The sequence below is a fragment of the Pygocentrus nattereri genome, chromosome 5 (assembly GCF_015220715.1).
Source record: "Pygocentrus nattereri isolate fPygNat1 chromosome 5, fPygNat1.pri, whole genome shotgun sequence".
Taxonomy (NCBI): domain Eukaryota; kingdom Metazoa; phylum Chordata; class Actinopteri; order Characiformes; family Serrasalmidae; genus Pygocentrus; species Pygocentrus nattereri.
Window position 1 is genome coordinate 32,942,055 of NC_051215.1, and position 26,663 is coordinate 32,968,717.

Genomic DNA, 26,663 nt, shown 5'->3' on the forward strand with positions numbered 1-26,663 from the left:
CAGCTGAGTTAAGCAGTTGTAATAGTAATGATGAGATTCACAATTAAATATTTTTCATTTTTAAATTTCTTATTTTTCATTTAATCATTTAAAACAAACACACCTCAACAGCTTTCCTTATTCTTATGCAATATTTGAGTTTTTAAGAAGCACTTCAGTAGAATATTTGAAAAATGAAAAATCTATATTTGCAGACCTGGTACTTAATGAACTAATATACAACCGTTCAAATGCATATTTATTCAGCTGACATGAGTGAATGTCACCCAAACACATGGGTAAAGGTTAGATATTTCCTAAGGGCTGGAGAAAGTTGGCGACAGCGTAGTAGGGTTTGTGTGGAGAAATGTGGAGGGTTTGTATTAGTGATTCATCCTGAAGGAACATATCCAGTCTCTGGAGCAGAGCTCAGATTATTGGTTTATTGATATCGCAGGCTGATGGAATCCCTTGGATGCTATGTTGAGTTTTAATGATTTTGATATTGGAATATAACTAGAGTGGAGGAGACTGACGCACAGAGCTGTCTCAGCTATTTGAGCTATCCATAAAACAAAGCAGACCACATTACATCATTATATCCCGTTATTAAGTGACATAACCATAGAGAGAAACATTAATAATGTTGGTTACACTATGGTTACACATTTGATTTAAAGAGAGAAACTTGTTTTCCTGACTAGTTAGCATTATATGATGACTGGTATGTCAGTCTGTTGCTATAGAACTAAATATTAGTGTTTTTGTACTTGAGTATTGGTCTCAGACAGGTCCAGTGATAAGGTGGACTCACAAATTTACATTTACATTTATGGCATTTGACTGACGCTCTTATCCAGAGCGACTTACAATTTGATAATTTTACACAGGTAGGCCAAGGTGGTGTTAGGAGTCTTGCCCAAGGACCCTTATTGGTATAGTGCAGGGTGCTTACCCTGGTGGGGGATTGAACCCCAGTCTACAGCGAAGAAGGCAGAGGTGTTAACCACTACACTACCCAACCACAAATTGTTTTTGAGACCTGCCAAGTGAAAGGCCTCCTCCTGTAGGCATTGGTAACTGACCTGTAAATGACCTTTTGTTTTTTTATTATTGTTATAGAATAAAATAGCCCTCTTCTGTATGTTTCCAATAGAAGACTAAGCAAGCCTAGCTTTAATGGGACCTTCGTCAGCTGTGTGGGATTTAGGAAAGGGTATATTTAATTTTTTTTTTTTTTATAGAGGACTCTTATTTTGATAGCATTGATGTTCTGGGTACTTTGCTAGACAATCATTTAAAAATTAATGACTAGAAATTTCTCTAATCCAGTGCTGTTGTGAAGGTGCAGCAGTGGATGAATGTCTGATCTCCATGGAATCGTTTAATAATTCATCTCTGACATAGTCTGTCTATGGTCATGAATGAATTCATGAAGCCAGATTTAGCTTCCTCTTTGAATATTTCCAAAATCTTTCCATTTAATACAGTATAGCACCCCCTGCTGCTTATCTCGGGTGACGCTTGTGCATGCATGTTTCAGTAATTGACATCATTCACTCAGTCTGTGACTCAGTAAGGGACATTGATGCTTGCAGGCTGGCCAGCCGGATAGTCCAGCAAAACTCTGCACTTAGTTTGGGTTTTGGGGGGAAACAGATCAATGATATTTTTATTTAGTGTTCAGTCAATGTGCACGCTTTGAGTAGCCTGATGTTAAATTCAAGTAGAAATAAATATCTTTTGGCTTTACCAGCATTTGAAGAAAGCACACAGAACACAGAAGTGGACTAAGACTGCTTTATAATATTCTAAATAAAATCTTATTGTTTAGTTTGAAAACATCTCAGTCTCATCTTAGTCTTAATGCTCAGTCTGACCTATGATGGTCTCGACTACAATATTACCAAATAGTGGTGAATAGTTTGATCCAATTAGGACAGAACATTTCATTATTCATTTCTGCCTTAAGATTAAAAGTTGCTTACACATTGATAATCATGTATTTTTCTCTAATCTTTTTGTTCTCTCGTGTGATAGTTTTTGGAGGTATAATCTTTCCCCTTGTTTTTTACTGACCTTACGTTCTCTGTGTTTGCAGTTGTTTCCTGTCTCTGCTGCTGGTGGCGGCGGTCGTGTGGAAGATCAAGCAGAGCTGTTGGGCGTCACGGCGGCGAGAAGTAGGGGCCATAGCAATGGCTGAACTGCATTGTAGTATTTTACTTCATTTGTGTACAAGAGCTGTCACCCTTTTATTTATAAGATTCTGCTCGATTCTTTGAGCCATTAAGTTACAGTTATTTTGTCTGTGGGCACACAAAATTGAAACCCAAACATGACACTAACCTCACACTCGACTGGAGTGCTTTCCAAAAATTGACATCCTGTCCTGGAAATTGTGAGCAAGTGGAGTGCTAGAGAGGGTTATGAGAGTGAGAGTTAATGTGGTGCCCATGTGCAGGCAGGCCAGAAAGCTCTTAGTGTTCCACAAGGCTCTTTTGAAAGGCTTATTTTAGCATCACAAAGACATTTTTGAGGGGTAATAAGAGCGTTCTTTTAAAGGTTAGAAGTGTGTTGCTTGTATGTAAACCCCTCTTCACTATCTGGCCCACTGTAGTGCTCTTATCCAGTAAAGAGTCATACACAACATAGTTTGTTCTGAAATGCCAGCACACATGCAGAGCAGAGTGTGGAAGATCTGCCCTCTGCTGACCTTTAATCTTTGCTAATGAGGTTCATGGAAGCCATGCATGGGAGACTCATTTAGGATGGAATGGATTTGACTGCTTTTAGTAGGCACACTCAGACCATTAAAAGAGGACGTAACATAACATGACACAGAACATAACCCAGTTTGCAGGACAAGTACAGTATCTGGAACAGTGATGTGCGCTTGTTTAAGGATGTAAAGATAGGAAATTTGTTTTGATGGCCTATCTTCCGAAAGAAGAACTGAACACTACAAAGTGAACACTGTTGTCTGAGCTGTAATTACATAAAAACTGACCTTTTCTCACAGATTGTGAGAGACGGAGAGAGAGGGGCTCTCTGCTGGTAACGGTAGAATGCAGTGAGAGTGGGAGGTGAAAGAATAATTATATGGATTTTTGCTGGTGGTGTTTGAGGTGACAGATTAAACTGTTCTCAGTGTATCAGGGTACCCTTGGGGATGCAGTGTGGCTTGACCCAGAAAAAGTGCGTTTTAAAGAGGAAATCTTGGCACAGATAAACCGAGCCTTTCCTTCATTTTGATCATGTTATTTTCTTTTTAATGTACTTCATCTCATTAACAACAACAAGATGCTGTATTAGGTCCCCTTGGTCTATTTCAATAGACACTATGGGCGATATGGCAACAATATAGCATCACACTACTCACATTTTCAAGAAATTGCATTTTACACAGTACATATAATATTACAATAATCTTACATTGTGTTTTACACGTTCTTCTGAGATTAGAGGTGTAAAAACAGAACATTTTAAGCTGCACTGCATGAGGATACTGGGCCTAATCATGCTCTCCTTGCACTGAACCATTTGTTAGTGTTCCTTAAGTACTGACAAGCTCAGAAAAGCTTGTGACGTAATTTATCACAATAATGATAAATATATTGCACACCCCTCGTGTTCAGTGATGCACTCAAGCTGAATAATACGCTTCAGCGCAAGAAATGTGTAGGCCTGAAATTTTGCTCTGAAATTGAAAAGAGCTTAAGAACACACTCACAGCACTACGTTTAAAACTGAACATGCTAAACTGGCAAAGCTCGGTCCCAGTCCAGCCCAAACCTGAACACAGTCAGATGCTGAATAAATTCACATTTCCAGGCGCGTGAAAGTACCTTCATGTTAAATTGCCTAGTGACAACGACAGCAGTTATCAGATTATTGATAAAGAAATGGAAAAGAAAAAAAAAAAAAAAACGCTGCGCAGAACTGCCACATATTTATCTAATCTGGGCTGAACCTGAGCAAAGCTGATATAAATAGTCCTGTCAGGTTTGGAGAGATATTTCAGGATCTCTTTGGTGCTGATATTCTGCACGTGTGTATGATTCCACTTATATTTTATACTTATTGCATTACTGCAAATTTCTAGGCCAGGAGCTTGATCGAAAGTGATGGAGAAGTGTGAGGAGAAACAAGTACTTCTTTGCCTTTTAATGCAAGCTGTCGTAGGCCTCGAGATATTTTTTAACTATTTATTTATTTATTTATTTATTTATTTATTTATTTGCAATTTAAAACATTCGTGAATACTGTATTATAAGATAGTCACTGATGTAACTGAATAAGTGATTCAGGCATCAGCAAAGAAAGAGTTAAGAGAGAAATTAGACCGAGAACTGTCATGGAGGAGCTGCGTTTTGAATGCTGGTAAATGTGCGTGTGCCTTTTTATAACACGTGCTCAATCCTGATCCTGTACATCTTCCACACTGCAGAGTTCAGCTCTACCTCAAATCTAGCACAAATGATCCAGGTGAACTCTCCAGGGTGGTAGATCACCACGACCAGCGTTGAGCACCCCTGCTTTATAATTCAGTGCCTTTGCAGTAACCGGAACGTCAAGATATTCTCTTTACAATATAACATAATCTTATAAGTTCATAGGAAGATGCTTCTCTGGTTCTCTCGGCAGAACAGAATCAGTCATGTTTCCTACATATTTATGCACAGTTTGCGTTTTCGCTGCACTTCTTGTGTGGTATAAAAACCAAACGAGTCTGGTCCAGTTCCAGCTCTGTGAGATAGCACTCGCACTCACGGTATTGGGCTGTATATTGGATTATCTGTTCACCGTTTGAAATTCTTCCCCAGTGATGAGTTTTGTCATAACCTTTATACTGATATGCCACAAATAAATGACACAAATAACCACTCTAATGTTACCCCTTTAGTTGAGAGGCTGAGTCATGGATGCTTCGGGCACAATTTAAATGAAAACGAATGGTCTCACTGCCTAGCCCGTTGCATCTGAAGTGGTCCACTTTGTTTTTGAGGCAGAGAACATAAAGGAATTGCTGGTCTTGTTGTTGTTAACCTTAGTGATTGCTGCACCTTCCTCTTGTACTGCCTGAGAAGCTTTCTAACTTGGTCAGCTTCATTAAACAGCAACACAGTTGGGACCTTGTGTACGAAGCAAGCCATGGACTAGCTGGTACTGAATATTTTTCAAATTCCAGAAGTGTCTGACAGTCAGAGGCGCAAGTATTTGGCACTGACAGAGAAACAAATGACTTGAGAAAACTGAAGTTGACTTTTTGTTCAAATTTCCTGTTTCACCTTAAATGGTGCAGCAGTTACATTCAGGCACATGTACAAGTTCCAGGATCTAACTGCTGCTGCATTTAAGGTGGAATAGAAAATCTGCACAAAAAGCTGCCTATAAAGAAGCCGAATAACTTCAGCCATGTGGAAATTCAGACATGAAACAATATTTAACACTGTTTTTAACCAGGCTTGCTGAACTAGTGTAAGCAGTAAGCAATATTGACAGGTTATACATTGTTCTTTTTTTTATATATATATATATATTCCTATCAGCATGGTTTCCATATAAGGGCTCTATGAATTGGGCATTGAATGGTGCATTTTTAAACACTGACGATGTTTACATATTAAGTCAAAAAGCAAGAAAAATTGTTTCTATCAATCATATGTGTCTCTTAAGCGTCTAAAATGGTTTAATTTGAGAAAAAAAAAGTATATTTATTGTGATGTATACGGAAACTGTCAGAAATGTATTCCTACTGTGATTTTTTTTGCCATACTGCCCACTGATGTCTCGTTATCTTGCTGATTTATTCATTGTAGCTTGAGTCTTTGTGAATGGGCTTCCTATGAGATTGTGTACCTTTTCCTCCACACACCATCATGTCTATGTGTGCGTGCTGTGGTTAAACGTTCTCTCTCTTCCTCTATCCTCTACTCTTCTCATCTGTGGAGTTCAGCCACCCTGCTGGGTCTTTTTAACTTGACTTCTTTAGTGACTGCAGTCATTTCGTAGAGCTATTTTCTGTTGCTACCATGCACTAGTGAACTACCATTAAACAAACTTAACGAACTATTCCTCTGTGTTTGTATTACTGCCGCAAAATCGAAATGTTTGTTATTGCCCTCTGCAGTGTGATAGAAAAGGCGTTAATATGATGCATTGTGTTTAGGAGCATGTCTGGTACATCAGAGTAAAACGTTCCTTGTCGTAAGAGTAGTTCTCGTGGGAATGCTCCAACAGATTGCAGACATTTCTGTCATGAGCCATGTGGCGGCTGACCAATCGCAGATGTTCCTGGTGAGCATTCTGTGAGCTTTCTGTATCACATTGACGCGACTTGCCAAATATACAGCCGTTTTTGTCACAATAAAGCAGGCCGTTTTGAACCTTGTTTCTTGGAAACGTCAAGTGCTTAGCAGCATGTTTGTCTTGTTTCAAGTCATATTGCACTCGCAACATGGAGTGATATACACATAAAAATAATCCTGAGTCGTTTGTACGTGGGCGCATGGGTTGGCAAATGAATGTGTACATGTCTGTTTGCAAGGGTCAGTTCTGTGGGTTGTGGGCTTAATATTTTTGTTTATTAAACAATGTAATGATTATGCCCTGCTCTTCAGAGACTAATCACTGGTGGAAAGAGAGGAAGAAGAAGACCCAAGGTGACCTTAGATAGTATTTGTTTGGCCTCATCCGTCATGTGAATGTTTTCACCAGGTCAGCACTGCCTCCTCCTCTATGTCTGCCCCCTGCAGGGGATTACGCATGTGAGCCCTGTAATGAAATGATGCGTGTAGAAGTGTATGTTTGCGTGAGGAAAGATTCATACTCAAATACTCAATGGTTATTTTTGTGATGGCACACCAAAAAATTAATACGGTTTGTTTAACCAGCATGCATAGTGGTTGAATTTTTCTTGTTAAATTCTGAAAAAAAAAGAATAATCCAAACAATGCAATTAATCCCCAACAAATTTATTGATATCATGGTCTGGGCTCTTGGGTGGTCTGTGTGTGTGTGTGTGTGTGTGTTGTCTATTTTCATTAAGGGCATTTTGGCAGCTACACATTTTCTGACTCCGTGTTATCTGCTCACATTGGAAGGACAAACACTGGAGCTTGATTTTCTCCTCTCTCTCTCTAAAGTGAAAGCTTTAATTACTGTTTATCTGGTTGGGTTGTTAGGAGTTGCATTTTTCTGCATCTTTTCATATTTTGTGTAATATTTAGAACTCCAGTTTTTGAATTATATACATATTATATAATATAAAATTTTCTCAGAAGTATCTCCTGACAAAAAAAAAAAACTTGTACTTAATGGCTGTTGTGACTGGAAAATGCAAAGGGTGCACTCAGACCTCTGAACTATACTGTATGTGTCCATTCATATGGTAATAACTAGAATCTAATGTTTTCCATTAACATCTTTGGTATTACAAGGTGAGGGTCTGTGTGTATATTATCTCTCTCTCTCTCTCTCTCTCTCTCTCTCTCTCTCTCTCTCTCTCTCTCTCCTTTAAGGCAGTGATATTAATTCCTCTAATCTGTAGTCTTAGGGGCTGGGTGTGAATAATTAAGGAGTTGGATTAAGCCTCATTAGAGGGATTATATTGGTGCATTAATCTGAGCCACCACCAAACCTATCCGTCAGCTTCGTCTATGCCCATGACCTGTCCCCTTTAACCCAAACCTGTGAAAGTCTGGTACCCAGGCCCAGTGTCTCAGACGAGGGAGTGAGGCACAATTCATTATGTTTTAGTGTGTAGTGTATCTGAAGCTCAGCCACAAAGAGCCTAGTAGTCCTGCCTACCCAAGCATAATATATAGCGACTGCCTTCCTATGTTGTTGCAATAATGCAACAAAATATGCAGCAAGGCACTGGAGAGTACGCTTCATAAACAGTTTAAGAGCTCATCACATTACCTGAAGTCCTCCCCCACTGTTAAGGACAGAACTAATGATGTGTCTCTGAAAATGACTCACCACAGGTCTGCACAACAACCCGATTGTGGTTCAGAAACTTTTGGCAAATGCCTTTGCTTTACCTGCTTATGAAATGTTTGAGTTGACCATTTTTTTCAGCTGTCAGCAGATCAATTACCAAGAAATTAAATTCAGTTCCTAGAAATTGAAAAATACATTTAAACATGTAAAAAAATAATGTAATTGCTTCATCCCCATATTAGAAATACTCCTGTACATTTGACTGAGCAAATATTTTGGAATTTCAGAGCAATGAAAGTAATCAGTTCAGTGGTTAAATCAGTTTTTGTGCATTTTATACCACATGTAAGTGAGTTATGTGATGAGATCTATTGTTATGTACAGCCAGATCTAAACAGCAGTAATACTGTTGGGTTTCATTATATAAGTAGGCCTGGGCCATTTCAGATGAAGGGGTTTGGCTTGAATGCCAGCTGTGTGGTAGACAAGTCAAATGGAATTAAAGATTTGGATTGGAATCAAAATTTCTGCATAATTAAATGGCTAAGTTGCAAGCAAAGTCATTCAGAGTGGTTTGATGTGAAATGCTCCGATCTATAGAAACATAATGGGTCAAAATTATTTACTGGAATAGTTATGGGCAACAGTTTAATGTCTCTGAAAGCTACATCACAAAGTTATTTCATTTGAAGTGCTTACAATTACACTGCCAGGTGACTGATGTGTTCTTTTATGATGTGGATTATATTTTGCCCTAAAAAGTAAAGACATTCCTGATAGAAATAAGCATGCAGAGCTAAATATTTTGGGTACATGTATATTAAAATGTGTTAGGGTGTACAACCCCAATTCCAGTGAAGTTGGGACGTTGTGTAAAACATAAATAAAAACAGAATACGATGATTAGCAAATCCTTTTCAACCTATATTCAATTGACTCTACAAAGACAAGATATTTAATGTTCAAACAGATAAACTTTATTGTTTTTCGCAAATATTCACTCATTTTGAATTTGATGCCTGCAACACGTTCCAAAGAAGTTGGGACAGGGGAACAAAAAACTGGGATAGTTGAGGAATGCTCAAAAAACACCTGTTTGGAACATTCCACAGGTGAACAGGTTAATTGGAAACAGGTGAGTGTCATGATTGGGTATAAAGGGAGTCGTTCACAAGCAAGGATGGGGCGAGGTTCACCACTTTGTGAACAACTGCGTGAGCAAATAGTCCAACAGTTTAAGAACAATGTATCTCAACGTGCAATTGCAAGGAATTTAGGGATTTCATCATCTACAGTCCATAATATCAAAACATTCAGAGAATCTGGAGAAATCTCTGCAAGTAAGCGGCAAGACAAAAAACCAACATTGAATGCCCGTGACCTCTGATCCCTCAGGTGGCACTGCATTAAAAACCGACATCATTTTGTAACGGATATTACCACATGAGCTCAGGAACACTTCAGAAAACCACTGTCAGTGAACACAGTTCACTGCTCCATCTACAAGTGCAGGTTAAAACTCTGCCATGCAAAGCGAAAGCCATATATCAACAGCACCCAGAAACGCCGCCGGCTTCTCTGGGCCTGAGCTCATCTGAGATGGACTGACGCAAAGCGGAAAAGTGTCCTGGGATCTGACGAGTCCACATTTCAAATTGTTTTTGGAAAAACGTCTTTTTCAGGGACGTCCCTGCTTATTTCTGCACGACAATGCCAAGCCACATTCTGCACGTGTTACAACAGCGTGGCTTCGTAGTAAAAGAGTGCGGGTACTAGACTGGCCTGCCTGCAGTCCAGACCTGTCTCCCATTGAAAATGTGTGGCACATTATGAAGCACAAAATACGACAACGGAGACCCCGGACTGTTGAACAACTGAAGTTGTACGTCAAGCAAGAATGGGAAATTCCACCTACAAAGCTTCAACAATTAGTGTCGTCATTTCCCAAACGCTTATTGAGTGTTGTAAAAGGAAAGGTGATGTAACACAGTGGTAAACATGCCCTTGTTCCAACTTCTTTGGAACGTGTTGCAGGCATCAAATTCAAAATGAGTGAATATTTGCAAAAAACAATAAAGTTTATCCATTTGAACATTAAATATCTTGTCTTTGTGCTGTATTCAGTTGAATATAGGTTGAAAAGGATTTTCAAATCATCGTATTCTGTTTTTATCTGTTTTACGTAACGTCCCAACTTCATTGGAATTGGGGTTGTATAAAATATCATACAAAATATTTTAGAATGTCACACTTCAACACCTGAATTATGCAGAAAATTCTCAGAATTGGTGGAATTCCCTTTTAAGTAAAAAGGCATGTTTGCTAATTGAAACCCATTCAGATTTAGCAAGAGATCCAGGCTATACCTCATTGCTTTGCTTTTTAAAAGGGCCCATATAATGGAAAACTAAATTGATCTCACTTTTTTTAAATAACAGTTTTTATGTTTTATGTAAACATTGCTATGTTTCAAAATGTACCGGTCATGCTCCAGTTCAAACAGCCTGTATATGGAAACTAATCTGCAAACCCATTTTCAGTTACTTGTTTTTGTGATGTCATGCATTCACACATTCAGCCTACTGTGGTTCAGTCTCAGCCATTCACTCTGAAGTCGTAAGGAGTGTGTCAGTCAGGACTGATTTTTGAATAAGGCTCAATGCAGCTCTTTTATATTCACAAATATCAGTCTTAAAGATGCAGTAACAGCCTAATTTAATATAAATGATAGAGAGGTTAAAAAGTGGTAATGTAAAAATTAGTTTATAATAGACACAAAAGCACACTTACAAGACAAATGCAGGTTATGGGCCCTTTTAAGATTTTTAGATAATTGATCACAGTCGATGGTCCTGTTAATGATCTGATTCATGCCTTCTCTCTACATTCAGTCAAATAAAATAGATTTTTTGAGGACTCAGATTAACATACTGGCACCATCCTCTTGAGAATGAGGTGTCAGCTTGCAGATAGAGATCTTCCTGTGATTCATGTGCTGTGAAGCACTGGCTCTTGAAATGAATAGGAAGGCTAATCCGTGCCTGCGTCTGGTTATATTTTAGACTTGACATGTCTCATACTATTGGCTCATCACAGGTCACATGCCTGAGCACATGGCTTGTCAAAATGTCGGAAAAGATGTAACCGGCACTTTATAAACACAGCAGAAATTGAAAAGGGTTCTCCATGTGACAGAACATTACTAACCCGCTAGCATTACAGATTTTATTTTCCTAAGGCTGCTGTAGACAGTTCTACTCACTGCTGTGCTTAGCTCCACTGAACATGTGAGTGAACCTTAGAAATGTTTTCTATACTTTTGAGTCCGCTTCCCAAACTTGCATGCCAAAAGTTTACCTAAAAGCCAACAGTCTCACATTATACGCTGAAGATCTGTCAGCTGAAGTTATCGATCTGTCTGTAATCTTGGATTTGTTTATAAAACTTTGTTTCACCAAAACTGTTGCAATAACTACAAAGTCAAGAAAATGATCTCCCTGTATGGGAACATTTAGACTGACTTAGAACTTGGAGGAGTTTATCATAAATCCAGCAGAGCCAAATTAAAGATTGTAATTAATAGTGATTAGTGTTTTTCAGTATGTGCTCCCGCACTGTTTGACAGCAAAAACAAATGGGAATGTCTCCAATTGGAGCAATTCCTGAAGTTCTTTAATGGATTTATTTCATGCTGTTCTGTTTGTACCTAGAAGCGATGCAGTCTAGTGTCTAAATTCATTATTGTCAAGTGCAAACTTTGACAATGAAGTAATTGTAGAAGCTAAGTCCATAATTTCAGTTGATTCTGCTGTCTTGTTAAACTCTGAGAGAACAAGTGATTGTGGCTTTTTTGGATTTAGACATGTTTAAAAGCTTCAAAGCAGATGTGCTGAAGTCCTGTCTTGGTGATGTACTGCCGTGCAGAGTTTAGTTACAGCATACTTGACTCCGATATTTAGATACTCTTGAAGACCTTTATTAACAGGATGAGCTGCTTTAAATTAGGATTGGAACCAACCTCTCCAGAGTTGAAAACCCATGCACGCAATCTCGTCACCTTTTGGCGAAATTTGTCATTTTGAATGATAAACTGTTCATGAGAATCGTGTATATTTGAGTTTTTAGAATTGGCAAGTGGGTCTGCTGACAGAATCCCTCCTCTCCACCTCTAAACACAGCAGATTGTGGTCATTAGCCAACACACAGATGTTATTTTCATTTGAATGGGCCAATCAGAGCTAAGATAATATTATGAAAAGTGAAAAGAACTGTTTTTATCAGTGGTAAAGTTTCTTCCTTTTTTGAATATTTAGATTTCCTTCTTTAGCAGCTTTGGAATGGTAGGTGAAAAAAAAAGATTAGCAATCAAGCTAAACTGACGTGGATCACTTAACTTCTATGATTGCTTAGCAGCCGTCTACAAATACCTCAAGTGGTGTTTGTTGGGGTCCAAGCACTGTGGGCCATTAAGGAGTCAGTAGAACTAAATTTTAGAAAGGTTTTGGTGCTGCTGGATGCTCAGACATTGTTTCGAGAAAGTTTTGATCTAATATGTAGTTATTAAGATCCATTTATGATTGAAATGTTCTTGCAGGGATTTTCAAGGCAAACCTACCACTGTTATAGCACTGCCCAAGCTAATATAAGACATCTAGGTTCGCTGTTGTCTTTGGATAGTAAATAAAATGGCTATGTTTACATTGCAGACATTGTAACCCCTGGTATTCTGATCATCATCGCCATGAAGAAATCAGTTTTCCTACAATGTACTGTTCAGATCACCACCCTCCACGTTCAGAATATTCGGCTTTTTAGACATTGTCCCCAGCTCAGTCAAAACTGTTTGATCAATGGTGCCTGGACTAAGAAGTGCCTAGGTATCTAGTGAGGGAGGCGGTAAGGGACCGGTGGTTCCTTGGTTCCAAAACATGGTTAACATCTTAAGAAGAAGAAGGGAGCAGTAATAGTTGATTTATTTTTTTTTCTTCTACATCATTGAGGACAGTTCTTTACATTATGTGTAAACGTAATGATGAGCAGATGAATAGAAATTCTCCAAAATGTCATTAGATCAACTCAAAAGTAAAGAAGTCTTTGCCTTCACTGGTAAAGTTACCATTTTAGAGATATGTGGACAATGGCTCTGGAAAATGTACAATGAGTTTCCATGTGAATACTGTCAGTATCGTTCTGACTTCCGATTACCATATTTTTCAGAGCCAAAATCACTTGGTTTGTAAATAGAAGAGTAGATTTGGGCCCAATCCCATTTCACCCTTTGCCCCTACCACTCAGCCCTTAGTCCTCTGTTTTGAGCATTCACATCTAGGGTTGTGGTGTGCAATTTTTTGTTGAGATAGAGGGGTAGCACAAAGTGTTAGGGCTACATTGCCCTCCAAATGGAGGCTTTTCAGAGGCACACTCCAAATGGAGTGTTATGAGGGGGGAAAAAAAAAGAGAAAAATCAGCAAGAGACCAAAGAAACCCACAAATGTCAGAATTTTCTCCGTTAAAAGTTATGATAACCATTGTATTCTTAGTTTAGTGTAGTTTCAATGTATTATGATCATTTTCTTCATAACAAGCTAGAATGTAACTGCTGCACCGTTTAAGAACCTGGTGAATAGCTGATTTCAGCTTCGTACCACCAAAGAATTTGCGATGGGCGATAATAAATAATTGTCTTATACCCGTTTAAAAGCATATGATGCCATAAATGTAACTAAAGCCCAGCAGCGAGGTCGCTGAACTTTTTCCTTCTCTGCCATTACTGAAGACGGGACGGGCTGCCTACAGAGCACCACTAGTAGCCTGTTAATGAAGTAATGTTTGTTTGTTTTTATTTGGGGGTTGCCCCGTTTTGTAGGGCAAAATTTCAACTACCCTTGTAACTCCATTCTAATGGGTTAGAGTGACACTCGAAAACTAGGGGTAGGGTAAAAAAGAAGAAATGGGATTGGGCCTTGTTGTCCTGGGGAAGTCCCTATTCGAGGGACATGAAACTGCATAAAGAGGTGGCAAATTAGGCTTAGGCTTGTTTTTGTAAAGCTGCCATAGTTCTATTTACTATGAAAGAGGACATTCTATGCCTTCTTTTATTTCCTTGAAATGGTCATTAGGTTGAAATAGATACATGTGGTCAGGCATTTCTGGCACTAAACTTGATAATACCACCTCTGGTAAAAGTTGAAGTTCTAGCACTTTTCCTGATAACTCTGAAGTGGAAGAAGAAGCAATAGCTAGTGGAGGTTCTGTGTGAACAGCCATGGTCCCTGCCCTTACATGGGAATCTCCTGGCATTCAGCACGTTTGGGCTGATACATGAGAAGAGGTTCAACCATGACTGTGTAAGCACTTGTAGGATTTTGAAATGCCTGGGTGATGGTAAATGGTGGATGTGTGTGGAGTGATCAGCAGTGTCCTCGTGATATCAATATTTACAGGAGCCTTTGGAGAAAATACGGAACTTAATGTTTCATGAATTATGAAGACTATCTCTGTCCTCCGTTCAAGCTACTCACTCTCTCATGGAATCGGTCACTACTTTTAGCTCTTTGGCTAGCACTGTCCTCAACAAAAAGGCTTAGTGCACGCATTCCCAACTTCTTGCTACTAGTGGCCCACATGACCAACCACAAAAAAGTTATCTTTGAAACTACAAAGGGCCCACCCTTCTCACGCTCATAATAGGAAAATCATAAGCCTGCAGGTTAACAGGGGTTAACTGACCAGGTTATTTTGAATCCTAGCAAATAAAATGCAGTGTAACTGTAACTGGTATAATAAACGTTCCATTCAACTAAACATTGTCTTAAACTGGAAAAAATGCAGCTAGCTAGCCATTTGACTTATGTATTTTGCCATTTAAAATTGTTTGCTTAAGTGTCTATATATTACAAAAATATTGTGTGCTTAAATAATATAATAAAAGTACTGACGGTCAATGGGTCCCTAGCAGTACCACCATGGCCCACAGGTTGAAAACCACTGGGTTAGTGATATTCACGCTCTCTCAGTGTACCCAGTGGGCATCAGGTTTCCACCCAGGAATTCCAGGATTTATTCCTAAGGTTATTCATTTCTCAGCAGCATGTTTTTACCTTGAGGCTGTTCCATCCCCCTACATTTGTCTCTCATGAGCAGTGTTTGCATGTTCTGTGCTTGGTATGTACATTGCACAGTTAAAGGAATAGGACAGAATGGTTTAGGAGACTGATCATTTGTTCATATCTTTGGCAAAACCCCATGTTGGCAAATACATTACTAAGAAATACTTAACCCACTGGATAGAGAGAGCTGTTCAGTGAGTGCACAGCCTATGTCTGTGTTTCTATGCACGTAGTTTGTACAGTATGCCAACTATGGTGTAATGCAGCCTCATTTGAGGGGCAGGACTAGCCAGTCAGAAACTGAATTGTACATGTTTAAATTAATGGACTGGCATTTTATCTTCAATATGAGCTTGTCTGATGATTCAGAATACCAAAATAAATGCTTAAAAGAACTGATTCTCTGATAGCATGTGAGGTGTCCCGCTGAACCACTATCCTTGCATGGCACCGAGTGATGTGGTTTGAAAAAGGAGTCTCTGAGGTCTGTGTGAAGTGCATCCATAGTAGAGCCAGACTGATATGATTGTTTTGTGGCTGATATTGATTTTAGGGGGATAAAAAATTCTTGAAACTAATATCTGCTAATATAATTTTAGGTTTAGATTTTAGATTTCAGTTAATATTCTAAGAGTGTTAGTTAAACAATGCTTTGCTGGCTGATTGTCAGTTCTCAGTGGTCACAATTCCAGCCCAGTATACTTTGTATCTATAGGCCTAATTTCTTGTATCTCTGTCTGGTCAGTATTTTAAGCATATCTGTAAATATGTCCTTTGACATATTGTTTGAGATGTGCACTATGAGACAGAATGATACAGTTGCTCTCTTCTTGGTCTTCCATCTGTGAAAACCTCTCTGTATTAGGATGGGAAGAGCTTGCAGGCATACCACACAAGTCAAGCAGTCAGACAATTCTAACTAAGTGATTTGTGGCGAGAAGGGCTCTGTCTGCTTCTCTGTCACTATCTGGATGAAAGCCAAGTTTTAAAAACTGACTGTTAAAAGATCCCACTGTGTATATGTGCACATATAGCAAGCTTGTTAGTGTTTACGATTCAGTGTAATAGTTTTGGTTTTATTCTAAACTCTAGTCAGTGTAAGTAGTGGAGCATCTGTGTGTTTATGTATGTGTTTGTGAAACTGCTGCCATTATATTTCTCCTTCTCCACTTCCTCAGCAACTCCTGCGAGAGATGCAGCAGATGGCCAGTCGGCCGTTCGCCACCATCAACGTTGCCTTGGAGACGGACGAGGAGCCACCTGACCTGATTGGTGGAAACGTGAAGGTGAGTGTGACCTTCTGGACAGTGACCATCATGGCTGGGCCTGAGAGTGTGTTAATGACGGCATTTTTCATAAGACTGGACATCACCACACATCTTGATTAACAAGCTGAGTCAGCTGGCCGCGGAGGCCATTTTACGTTGTTCCAAAGCTGACCACAAAAATGTCCATTCTCCACAGCTTTTAGTGTGTCCTGTAGCTTCACGACTTGGTTCCTTTCAGGGTGTGAGCTCCACTCAAACTGTTTGGGAAACAACAGTGGAAAAGTACTGAGCATTCACTCCATGTGTGTACCAGTACATCAGCACACTTGAATACAGCTAGATCTGATCTCAATGTTTTTGTGTGTTTGTGTGTGTGTGTGTAGACACATGCGCATATATATATATATATATATATATATATATATATATATATATATATATATATGTGTGTGTGTGTGTGTGTGTGTGTGTGTGTGTGTGTGTGTGTGTGTGTGTGTGTGTGTGTGTGTATATGTATGTTTGTGTGTGTTTGTGTTCATAGGCAAAGTGTGTATATCTTTTTATGTTTCATCTTCTCTGTTTTCATTGGAACTCCCTACGTTTTCTCCCAGGATACTAGACACAGCCCCGAAGCACAGATTCAATTTAGATTTACCTTTCTTCCATGTTCTCTCTCTCTCTCTCTCTTTCTCTCTCCCTTTCCCTTTCCTTCACATATATTCATGCCCCCACTGTAAAGATTTCAGACAAATACAAATAGCATATAATCTCACAGAGGAGACAAGAGGGTGTCAGTAAAATGGAGCAAGTGGTAGGAAGAAAGAAACAAGTGACACTTGGAAGCTTTCTTTCCCATATGCTGCAATGTGGAGCAGAATGCTTTCTCAGGTAGCTAGCTGACCTCTGAGAAACATGTTTTCACTGTTTCTCAACATAGTTAACATCAGCAAGACTAGTTGGCAATATAGCTGCGCTGTCTCTGCCTTCTCAGTCACATTCTTAACTACATGTCCTTGACAACACGCCTATATTAAAGAACTTGTGTTTGAGTGGCAAAGGAAAATATACATGCTTACATTCCAGTTAAAACATTAAGGCCCAAACCCATTTCACCCCTTGCCCCTACCAGTTAGCCCTTATCCCAAAATTTTGTTGAGATAGAGGGGTAAGGCGAAGTGTGGTCAAACGGCCAAATGGAGTGTTGTGAAAAAAAATTGAAAGCCAGTAAGATGTGTGCGTGAGCGAAGAACCCCACATTAGTATTTTCTCCATGAAAAATTATATTGTATTTTCTTAGTTTATTGTAGTTTCAATGTATTATGTTCATTTTCTTCATAACAAGCATAAAAAATAGCGCGCTAATGTCTCGGTAGCTAGCTACCTAACTTTCCTGTTCCACCTTAAATACACCAGCAGTATTGATGCCTGAAGCGCCAGAATGTAACTGCTGTGCCGTTTAAGGTGAAATGGGAAAATTCAAACAAGAAGCTGGAGAATAGCTGCCTTCAGCTTCGTATCACCAAAGAATTAGCGGTGGGTGATAATAAATAATTGTCTCAAACCTGTTTAAAAGCATATGATGCCCTAAATGTAACTAAAGCCTAGCAGTGAGGTTGCTGAAGTTTTCCCTTCTCTGCTGTTGCTAAAGGGCTAGGTCGCCTACAGAGCAGCGCTCTGAATGAAGTAATTTTTTTTTTTTTTTAAGTATAGTTTGAGGGTTGTCCCATTATGTAGAGCAAGATTTCAAGCATTACCTCTTGTAACTCCGATCCAAGGAGTTAGGGTGTAGGGGGTAAAAAGGGGTAGGGGTAAAAAGAAGAAATGGGTTTGGGCTTAAAGCAGTGTGTTTTTGATGAAAATGAACGTGAACCTAAATAGTGATTACGGAATATAAAACTGGTACTTTGAATAGTTTACCAAGTATTTGAGTACCTGTCAACATCAAGACTAGTTAATACTCTACTCGATCACCTGGTAAAATTATTGGAAAATGAACCTTAAAGATGGTATAAGAGCCAAAACTACAAAAAATATTTGTCAATCTAATACTTTTAGCAGGATTTACATGTCCAACATAATGCTCAAACCTTTGGCTAATTTATCTCCCTCAAAAAAAACCATTGCCTTTAGTCTAGCCACATAATAGATCCATCGGCAGGCACCTCCAATATCACTAAGATTCTCTTGCTGTTTTCTTAAACTCCTGGGTTTTTCTTAGGCCTCCTTTAATGCTTTAGAAGACTTAATGTTAGACTTGTTGCAGACCCAGTGAGTTCCACTCCCCTCTCTGTAGGCCTAATTTCCATTCTTCTCTGTCTCTTTCTCTCTTTCTCTCCCCCTCCCCTCCCTCCCCTTTATTTGTAAGAGTTAATTAAACAGAACCTGTGTTTTGCTGGCTCAGTCTGGTTGCCTCAGATAATCTCCCAAGCTAAAAAACAGAATGGACCCACACATACACACACACAGAGTTCCATTCCCAGACACAGTTTGTCTCTGAGGCTGTAATTGAATTTTATGAGGTGTTTCTTCTTTTACTGTCACCCCCAGAATTTGAAGTGTGTGTGTGTGCACATGTGTGTATGTGTGCACGTAGTGGGAGGGCTGAGGAGATAAACAAGGTTTTCCTCTTGCATTTAGTGAGAAAGAGAGAGAGGGAGAGCAGACTAAAATAGGATAAGAAGTGGCTTAAAGGGTGGAAAGACAGGGGAACAGAGTGTGTTCTTAAACAGTGGGAGAATGCACACTAATATGCATTTATATGTGTGTGTATGGGCTGGCAAGTAAGCCTTGGGGACTGGGGGCAGAATAAATGATAAAATGGGTCAGTGTTGGAATGAGTTTAGTGAGTGTGAGACTGAAGTTGTGCCAAGAGTGGAAGAGGGGGGTTGGCTTTTTACCCTGGCCAGGGATTACATACGCTCACATACGGTCTCTGACTGGAGAGACCACGGTAATTAAACTTATATTGACCCATTTTAGAATGTATTCATGAGCCCTAATGTCTGCCTGTGTGTGTTTGTGTGTGTGTGAGAGAGAGAGAAAGTAGTATAGAGAAAACCTAAGAGGCACATAGAAGAGTACATTTAAAACATTTTATAGTCAAAATAAACTGGCTTTACAACATGTGGGTTAGAGAATGAACAAAATATGCATGTCAATTTAAAACAAACCAAAATAGATTCTGGAAAGCATTTACATTAATCAAACCAGGGAAAATGTTTAGTCACTTGACATTAACTAGATAAGTTTGTCTTGTAAGGAGGAGGTTTTGATGACTGAGGCTGCCCCTTCAGATGAGTTAATGCTAAAATGATAGGGCTATGGGTCGGAGCATATACGTTGAGAGACTGTTTTTATAAAGGTCTTTCGGTAAACTTAAATGAAACAGTAGAAAGAATGGCATCAGTACAAGTGTGTTCATGTTTATCTTTGCATGTATGTTTAATTCACATATGTGAGAACTGTACAGCCCTTTTTATCCTGACTGGTTTACCGATCACGGTAAATGGTCAGCAGCTGAGTTAAGACAAGCTAATTAGAGTGCTTGAAAAAGTACTCTATTGTTATCTCTCATACTTCTTATTATTCTTCTTCCACACTTTTCTGCGATTAATACAGCCCGAACCACTTAACGTACAGACTCTGTTCAAACTGTATTTCAAAGGTCTAGGCGCTGTGACTTGTGCTATGTATTTTTGGCGTCAATCGGATTGGTAGTTTTTAATAAAATTAAGTTTAAAAATTAAAAATCTCCCTTGAGAATGAATGGCGGAATGTTCAGAACTTCATATTGATGATGTCACAGCAGGCCACTCAGTCTCAGACACAGCTGATCACGCAGGGAATCTGCTTTAAAATCCTTAAACTTTCACCTAGAAACTCCATTTCAGTTTTAAATGGTAGAGAAACTTGTCCTTTCTGAAACCTCAAAATATCTCACCATTTTATCATTATAGTTAGCTTTAGAGTTAGGAGCGTTTGTTTGGCACAAGGCACAGAAAACTGTCCCCTTCACTCCCATGTAAATTTCTCAAAATCAGAATCTGCTTATTTCAAGATTTTCTCTGTGTCTAACTTGTCATAACATTTTCTTCTCAATACACACATTGCACCAAAATAATCCTCAAGGGGTCTTATCTCACACCATCTATCTAGTTAAACTATAGAGTAAATATTTCCAGAGTTATGACTGTTTGTTCCGAGGGTGCAAATCAGACTCAAACAAGGCTTCTCCACTAAGAGCTGCATAAAAACAGAGTGACAGTTAATTTGAATGACTCTCCCCCCCCTCAAACACATACATCACCTCCTTAGGTGTGTGTGTGTGAGGGAGAGTTGTTCACCTACACAGAAACACACACACACACACACTTGCATCTCTTTTCAAGCGCTCTTGCAATTCCTTCAGGAAATGCACATCTAGTTGATCTTAAAGTTCTCACTAGACATCACAAACACAGCAAGCCAGATCAAGTTTAGCTTACCTTAAATTCAGCATAGGTTTGCCTATTTATAATTTTGCCAGTGATGTTAGATTTTGGTCTTCCACAAAGATTAATCCAAGACTTTTTTCAGCCTCAGGAAGAAATGACCTTAAAGGTGAGGTAGCACCTGTCAGGCATTACATATTCTTTAGCAACACCTACCCACCATTTCTTAGTCTTATAATTCTGACTAATTCACTGCCAGTGTAGTTCTCACTGCAGGTTTGTTTTAAGGAGTTTTCCCTCGCTTGATGGAGGAAGGAACGTTTAGGGAAGATTGTGATTGCCTGAGGGGTGTATAAATAAAATTTTTGCCAATGGTCAATTATTGTTTTGTTCTTGTTTTTCTTTGTTTCGGTAGTCTGTGCCAAAGCCCATAGCGTTGGAACCATGTTTCGGAAATAAGGCAGCAGTGCTGTCCATCTTCATCAGATTACCCAGAGGCCCCGATGGCATTCCAACTCCAGGACAGTCAGGTGGGAGTCTATTTACAATCCCTAGCTTTTTTTCCACAGGCAGTTTATTTTGCTGCTGAAAGTGTTTGGTTTCGTCAACAAATGAATGTGTGCTAGCATATTGGTATCCATGAAATCCAGTCAGAAATTAATTTATTCTTTCATTTTAAATAGTATTTTATAGTAGTAAACAGTCAGTATTTTGAATATAAATAGATTGACTGACTCTAAAGCTAAATTGAATTAAAACTAATTGAAATGCTCCTTTGCGAATGTCCTTCAGAGTCTTGAGGCTAAAGCCTTAGCATTAACTAGAACATTGTGATTGTTAGCCTAATTAGCTCCAGCTACTGAAAAGAACTTGCCAAACTAGCCAAAAATGGATAAAGTGAATGTATATAAACTTTCTTGTTAATCTTTTTTTAGTGAGTCATATTTGTCTTATAGTCCAATAAAAAAAAATCAGTAATGACGCTGCGGTGTTGTCAGTGGTATAGTTGCAGTAATACACGAGAGGATCTTGGCCCTGGTATGATCTTGCTTACGACCCCAGCACACCAGTTCCAGTAACTCACAGTATAGCATTCCCTTTTATGTATTATTATGTAATTAAAGAGAACAAATTTTATGTCCTTACAAAAATGTGCTGGATCAAACTGACTCTGACAGTAGGAGATCACACGATCACAAGTTTGCCTTAGATAACCAGTTTTAAAATGGCATGCCTGAATGTTTTTTGGCAGTGCATGTTAATGTGCATTTCTTCCTCATTTCTGAATACAGCCCTTTTGGCTGTGATTTGATAGAAGAATATCCCTCAAAATGGAGGGCTGATTCCACAACAGTGGCCACATGAAGCCAGTAGACATTATATTATCTGGAATTCAAGGTTATAGTCAGTGTAATTGATGGTTGATGGTGCTAAATAAAATCATTATGTCATTAGGCTAGCCACAGTGGGAAAGGTTTGCAAAAATCAGCAACAGTGTTTGCTTATAAACTTACTTGCAATTTAAGCTTACAAAAACATGTTCACCAATTATGCCTGAAAACCGCTGGCATGTGGTAGAACCCTACAAACACTCAAAATGTGATGCTAGATAAAACTAATAGACTGTAGGCTATTAAAAACAAAGAGCTCTTTGCTGGACGAGATTGAGGTCGTGTCCGTTGTAAAAAATATCATGCGGACCACTGGCTTTAGCCATTATACAAGCTCTGTCTCTTTCGCTCCAACCCCCACCCCCCCACGCCCACCACCACTTGCGCTGTGTGCCTCACTCTCTCTTGCTCTTTCTCTTCCTTTTTCTTTCTCTCCTTCTTTCTCTTGCTCTTTATCTTTCTTTATCCCTCTCTCTCTCACTCATCCCTCTTTCTCTAACTTTCTCTCTCTCTTTCTTTTTCATTCTCCCTCTTGCTCTTTCTTTCTCTTCTATCTCTCACTCTCTCCTCTCTCTCTCTCAGGTCTGGCAGTAGCGAGTGCGCTGGTGGACGTGTCTCAGCAGATGTGTGTGGGCTATAAGGAGAAATCAGGAGGGCTGCGCAACCGCAAGCAGCAACCGTTGGCACAGCCTGCTACGTGCATCTGACCTTTACCCCAACCCCTCAGCCCCAGCCCCTTGAGCTTTGACCTCCGTCAGGACTGAGCCACGGACACATGCAATATACATGACGGGGGTCGCACAGTCACTAATGGAGCCAGGGGTGTGATCTAGCGAGAACTCTGATTTGGAGAAACTGAGAGAAACTCTCCCGGCCAATGGAATGTACTCAAATAGAGAAGAGGAAAGGAAGAGAGGGAGAGGTGGACAGAAGGAGACAGCCCTCTCTTGCCTCTGACTGATTGACAGACTTCTCTCCTGCATCCGCTATATGATATTTAACTTATTACTGTTGTTTTAGTCCCTTTGTACACTCAGGAGGAGGTACCCCTGCACTGCTGCAACATGGTCTCTGTGGCAACACACAGCTGGACCGCCCATAGCTATTGCAAATGTACCTACCCATGTATACTCACCCAAATTACACACATGCTGACACACACACTAACCTACACAAGAATGGGCGGTCATACAGTACGTGCATCTGTGTCCCTTAAATCATGGCTCTAATTGTAGACGGATCTCTGTAGCATCAGCTTGGCCATTTTTAGAGGTTTGTAAATGTGTTTCATGTGTGAGAATGAAACATCTATGGCAGGGAATGCCAGTCTTATCGTCAAAGCGCCTGTGTGGCTGCAGGTTTTTTTATTCCAATCAAGCAGGAACACACCTCATAACAGCTACGTTCCAAAAGTTAGGCTGCCGTCCAAGTGGGCTGCATTTCTAGACTGCTGTGTTGCCCTAGGCTGTTTCATTCAGAAGCATCCTTATAGTACAGCCGAGAAATGCAGCCCATGTTCTGACCATTTTTGAGGATGCTAGCGGAGTATCCTTCACAATCTACTGTCACCATAATCTTTTGTGCATGCATCCAACCATTGAAAGTTAAAGATATTGTATAAAAAGAAAGTAACACATTGCTGCTGTCTGAACAAAACCTAATATCTCCATTTTTGTCATTTTTCAGTTTTTGACATAGTTTGAATATGCCTGTTGGCTTTTGCATGTTGTATAAATTTCATGATAAATGGACCCAAACAAATCAAAATCACTTGGGGGGGGTCTGGTTCCTTTGACTTGTATTAAAAGTAAAGTGTGTGTGTTTTGGAGATACAAGGTTTTGTTCTGGATGGTGCCTGCATTTGGTTAGTCTAACAGTTTTTAGCTTGCAGGGCAGCATTCACTTACAGACCAATTGTTTTGCCTTTTCATATAGCCTATTAAATTATTCACATCATTCACACAAATTATTCACATCAGCTTGCCAGATCATTCACATCAACAGTATTTCCTCCATTACGTTTTGTGTACCAACTCTTTTCTGATGACATGACAAAGTGTCTTGCATTACATAAAACAAATGAGCAGGCTTTGTAAAGCAGTCCTCAAGGGCCCACCTTTCTCAGCTGCAGTCCTGAGTTTGGAACACTGCTAATTTGTCAATTGTTAAAAGACTGAGACCAGCTTAGAATTGATTGGAATGAGAATCTGCTGTCATACCAGCCTTTTGTGTTCAAGTGAGCCCGGTTGTAAGGCAGGTGACCCTAGTTGGTGACCCCAGTTCTATGGCAAGGATGCTTAAGTTGAGTTCTGGTGATCTACCACCATGGAGAGTAGGTTTTCAACTAAAGATCTTGAATCCAGGCTCCACCAGTGATCACAAAAATCAGAATGCAAAGGCTCTAACATTCACAAGCTTCTCGAGGCCTTAATTAACTGGATCAGTTGTGCTAAATAAGGGTTGGAACCAGTCTCTTCAGAACTGTAGACCACCAGGACTGGACTTTGGCACCTAGTTTAGTGGGTCAGTTTCACAGCAAGGCTGCCATCATTCATGCAACTGATCTTTTTTCGGTTTTGCACAGAAGTCCCTGTTTATGTCCTCTCTCACATAGATAAGCACCTTGTTTACTGCTTAAGTTTCCATCAGGAGTATTTTAGCAAAGTTTTTAGGCTTGTAGAAGTTTATTTTCCTCTCTCGCTCTCTCTGTGAACACAGATGCACACACTCTTTGTATCTCCTCTGAGATCTGAGGCCATTTCTCAGACTCATTTTAGCTCCTGTCTCAAACAGAAACAGTGAACTGCGAGCACAGAGGCAAAGGCCTCTGATGAATGCGAGCAGCGGTTTTTATGGGTTTTTCAAAATGTCAGATGCCATTTTAGACCGTGTTGTTTTTCTGCACTCATTCACTCGGTGGTCGGCCCTACTCAATTAAATTTATAGTGTGTGTGCCCATGCATCTGACTGAATGCGCAAGTATTAGATATTATGATTATCATGACTAAAGAGCAGGTTTTAGAATGGGAGCTAAAGGTCAGATGGGAAATGAACAAATGTGACATTCTGAAATCTCTGCCAGGTAGAAATCAAGAAGTCCTCTTAGATAATACCTATAAATTCATGCATGTGTGTGCATGTATCCAGTACTGTGCAAAAGTTTTAGGCACCTGAGAAAATTAGAATTAAAAAGTTGGTTATTCAGCAGGCATTTATTTGTTCAGAAAAACATATATACTAATATTACAATAAATACAAATAATGTTAGTACAATAAGTAATGGCTTTACTATGTGAATGTGTTTGTTTTAACCATTTCCAAACCTCTCCTCAAATCAAATTGTACTTATCATCCAGCTATCTGATTTGACTATAAATACTTCAGTACGCTAAATCAGGTGTGCTGGCAATGGAATTGAATAAATGCATGTAATAGCTTGGAGTACTGAGGAGCCATCTGGATACAATATATCAACTTCTTCCTTTTTTTTGGGAGGGGGCAGGGGTACTTTCTCTAACCTTCTCACTGTAAACATGCTTACTGCTGAGCTAAGTTGTCTCAAATTAGCCTTGGTGCCTTGCACAGTACTGCATACATATAAACACAAACACACACAGTTCTGTGCAACATTCAGACAAACAGTCCAAACAGCCATTAAATAGGAGTTATTCATTTCAAATTATACGTTTATTGATATATTTCACAGAAAATTACACAGAAGCTTCAACAATGTAATGTTAATCTTTTTTCAGCATATCCAACTGTTCCCTTCATCACAGGAGAAGGGCTTTCAGTTTTTTAAAGAACTCTGCAGGGATATTTTTCCACAATTTCACAAGTTCAGTCTTGGATGATGGTTGCATTAAATGATTCTCACAATCCAAATAATCCCAAACACATTCAGTGATGTTGATGTCTGGACTCTGGGGTGGCAACTGTAAGAACAACAGCAACTTCTTTGTTTGAATTCTTTTTTTTTTTGTCTATTTCCTTTTCTGTGTAAGGGCTTCTTGACAGCTACACATCCTTTCCAACTCATACTATTGAGTTGTCCTCTCACAGTGGAAGGATGGACAGAAACCCCTATGATTTTTTTCAGATCTGAAGCAAGAGTTGAGCTTGATTTCTCAAACATGAAAGTGCTGTATATCTGATGGTGACAGTTTTGGTGGTCTACCAGGTCAATATTTTTTTTCTTTTGGAGCTTTGACTCCCCTCTTCCTTATGGAAGAGGATTGCTTTATATCTGATCTCCTCAGAAATATCTTCTAAAAATGAACATCTTGAACTTGCTGTTTTGATTTGAAACTAATGAATGGTGGCCTCTGACTGCCAAAGCTGGAGCCAAATTTACTCCTCAAAGAGCTTATAATTGCTCATTGATGAAGTTCCTTATGGACCTGCGTGGGCTAACATTCCAGTTTGGAGCAGTGTTTATTCTGCATGTAGTGGAGTTGACTCCTATATACCCTCCTGATCTCTTCAACAGAGACTATTCAGATGCAGAATATTCTGCTCTGCTGCTTATTTTCTGTCCCCCAA

At 39.4% G+C, this 26,663-nt stretch overlaps 1 protein-coding gene across 1 annotated transcript in view; it reads left to right on the forward strand.

Annotated features, from left to right (window-relative positions):
• Positions 1-26,104, forward strand: part of atrn (attractin) — an 84,051-nt gene extending 57,947 nt beyond the window's left edge. Inside the window, exons 26-29 of the mRNA XM_017690425.2 lie at positions 2,081-2,159; positions 16,211-16,318; positions 21,146-21,260; positions 22,704-26,104. Coding sequence (XP_017545914.2) covers positions 2,081-2,159; positions 16,211-16,318; positions 21,146-21,260; positions 22,704-22,828 — 427 coding nt within the window. The 3' untranslated portion in view covers positions 22,829-26,104. The remainder of the gene's footprint in view (positions 1-2,080; positions 2,160-16,210; positions 16,319-21,145; positions 21,261-22,703) is intronic.
• The last annotated feature ends 559 nt before the right edge of the window (positions 26,105-26,663 follow it).